The 2,500-nt window shown below is 51.4% G+C and overlaps 1 protein-coding gene across 1 annotated transcript in view; it reads right to left on the bottom strand.

Moving 5' to 3' along the window:
• Positions 1 to 2,500, bottom strand: part of sema3d (sema domain, immunoglobulin domain (Ig), short basic domain, secreted, (semaphorin) 3D) — a 48,597-nt gene that overhangs the window by 18,340 nt on the left and 27,757 nt on the right. Inside the window, exon 8 of the mRNA XM_031565370.2 lies at positions 473 to 615. Coding sequence (XP_031421230.1) covers positions 473 to 615 — 143 coding nt within the window. The remainder of the gene's footprint in view (positions 1 to 472; positions 616 to 2,500) is intronic.

Below are 2,500 nucleotides of genomic sequence, written 5' to 3'. Positions count from 1 at the left end.
GCTGGTACAGTGTGAGCTAAAGGCCGTGCTGAGTGTCTTCCTCCCGTGCATCCTGTGGAAAGAGCCCAGTGTGATGGCCAACGATGACGCAGTCCTCATGGGGTCACCCGGGGGGGGTGGGGGGGTGGGGGGTGGGGGGGGGGGGGAGCCCACTGTCACCAGCAGCTGTAACTTAAGCGTTCAACCAAGAGTCATCGCACAACTGATTTACCCCCCCGGACAGTGGTGGTCTGGCCCGCTTTCAGCAGATCGCTTCAAGAGGAATGCACCAGGAAGCCTGGTGTCCCAGGGGGGCGGGTGGGGGGGGGGGGGGGGGGTCTAACCGTTTTCATATGTGTGGTTTAAGAGACAGAGATCACAGGGAGAGGCTGATTGTGATCGGGCGCAGATTGGACAACCGTGTGGCCCATCAGGGGTCCTCCCTAAAATGTGTATGAGTGTGCGTGGGAGAGGGGGGGTGGGGGTTGCTCACCTTGCAGACACGAGCCACCCGGGACAGGACATGCTTTTCCGACACGCTTCCATCACGACTCGCCTCACGGAAGAAGAAGTAAATCTTGTCGTCGTCAGGGTTGAAAGTGTCCGATATGGGAAGAGACGCTATAAACTTGCCCTCTGTTGGAGAGAGGGAGAGGAGATTCCAAGAGGGTTAGCGCCTGCCGCTGGGATGTTCTTTCAAGAACGCATTTAGAACCACTTTACACAGACACTGGCAGATTTACAGCGTGGAGTGGCCGCTGATAAACCGTGTGTGCTTTTATGTCAGTAGGGGAGTGTGTGAGCGTGTGTGAGTGTGTTTGTCGTTTGTCTGTCTGTCTGTGTGTATATATATATATATATATACTTTCTGTGTGCTTTGGGGTCTATGTCTATATGGCTGGACGTCTGTGCTTGTCTATGTGTCTCTGCTTATGGATTCGTTTTTGGGTTTTTTCTTTTAGTGTGTGTGTGTGTGTGTGTGTGTGTGTGTGTGTGTGTGTGTGTGTGTGTGTGTGTGTGTGCCTCTGTGTGCCTCTGTGTGCGTGTGCGTGCGCCTATGCTCGAATGGCCTGTCGGTTTCAAAGAGACCACTGTTGTCTGCTTCTCTGTGTGGAATAAATGGCAGGGAGGCATCAGAGAAGGAATGAGAGCAGCAGAAAATGAAGGGCAGTTTGGTCTAATATCAATAACATGACATCAGCTCCTGGAAGCAGAATTCAACCCAGGGGAGCCCTAGACAGAGAAGGGCCCTTCACTCTGACAGAGGTGCTTTATAGTAGAGCAGAGAAGGGGGGGAGAGAGAAGAGGGGAGAGGACAGAAGGAAATAAAAAAAAAGAGATTGAAGGAAGAGTGAGAGGGCACGGTGGAACAGGGGGATGACATGAGACGGGGGAAGAGGACATGTTGTGACAGGAGAGGACAGGATGACACTGTGGATAACGAGCGACGAGGGAAGAGCAGATGTCAAGGGAGGAGTGCGGAGCAGGGAAGAAGTTAACAATTAGGGCAGAGGAGGAGGAAGGATCGTTTGACCACACCAACGCTGCTGTGCCAAAAATGTCCGAATAATAATTCCAAATAAAAATATGGAAAGCGTGTGTCATCATCTGGAGGGCTGTGACAAACACTGATCCACCGCAGTCCTCCCTTTAGTTGGCCAAAGCCAGCAGCCTGCCTCCTCCGCCGAGCCGCTCCAAAGCAAACAGAGAGCAGCGAAGCCCGGGGTCCGGGTTAAAAATGAGCTCCATGACCTGCCACAGACTTCCAGAGGACTTACTGCATGCTTGCGCACTATTAATTCACGGATGAAAGAGTCCAGTGAATCTATTAAATTATCTTGATGATCTAAATACAGTCAGAGGGTCATTACATGAGTCACGTGTTATTAGGTGCCATTTTAAACAGTGCTGAGGGTCTGAATGTGTGGTCTACTGTTTTGGGTTTATTTGTGTGCATGGGGATTTTTTTTACATGGGCAAGCACCATGGCAACACCATAAATTTGTCAATAAGAGTAAATGTTTTGCCTCTCTGTGCGTGTACGTGTGTAAGAGGGAGTTTCTGTGTGTATGCTTGTCAGTGTGTGTGTGTCTATGCCTGGTATGTGTGTGTGTGTGTGTGTGTGTGTGTGTGTGTGTGTGTGTGTGTGTCTGAATGTGTATGTGTGTGAGACTATTTTGTTGAATGTCATCAGTGAATTGCTATGTTTTTTCTGCAGGCAGGAAGTGGCTAACCTACTGCCCCCCTCTGCCCTCTCCACTGTACATAAAGCAACAGTGTGTGACGACAGCCATGCCGGAAAGTTCTTTAAAAAAAATCGGAAAACCCTCACAGTGACGAACCCCACCTGGGGGGGAAAAAAACATCCCCGGTCATGACAGCGCATGCAAGAGGGAGACCTGACGCAAACAAATGAGAGCTTGCGGACGGAGGTGAGTTCACCGTTCCAGGTCGAGCGCCACAGCCAGGGCCGTGACCGGCACCCTGAGCACCAGAGCCCTGAGGCCGGGGAAGAGAGGGG

Source organism: Clupea harengus, chromosome 3 (genome assembly GCF_900700415.2).
Source record: "Clupea harengus chromosome 3, Ch_v2.0.2, whole genome shotgun sequence".
In the NCBI taxonomy this organism is placed as follows: Eukaryota; Metazoa; Chordata; class Actinopteri; order Clupeiformes; family Clupeidae; genus Clupea; species Clupea harengus.
Note: the sequence above shows the minus strand (reverse complement) of the source record. Positions and strands in the feature narration are given on the sequence as shown.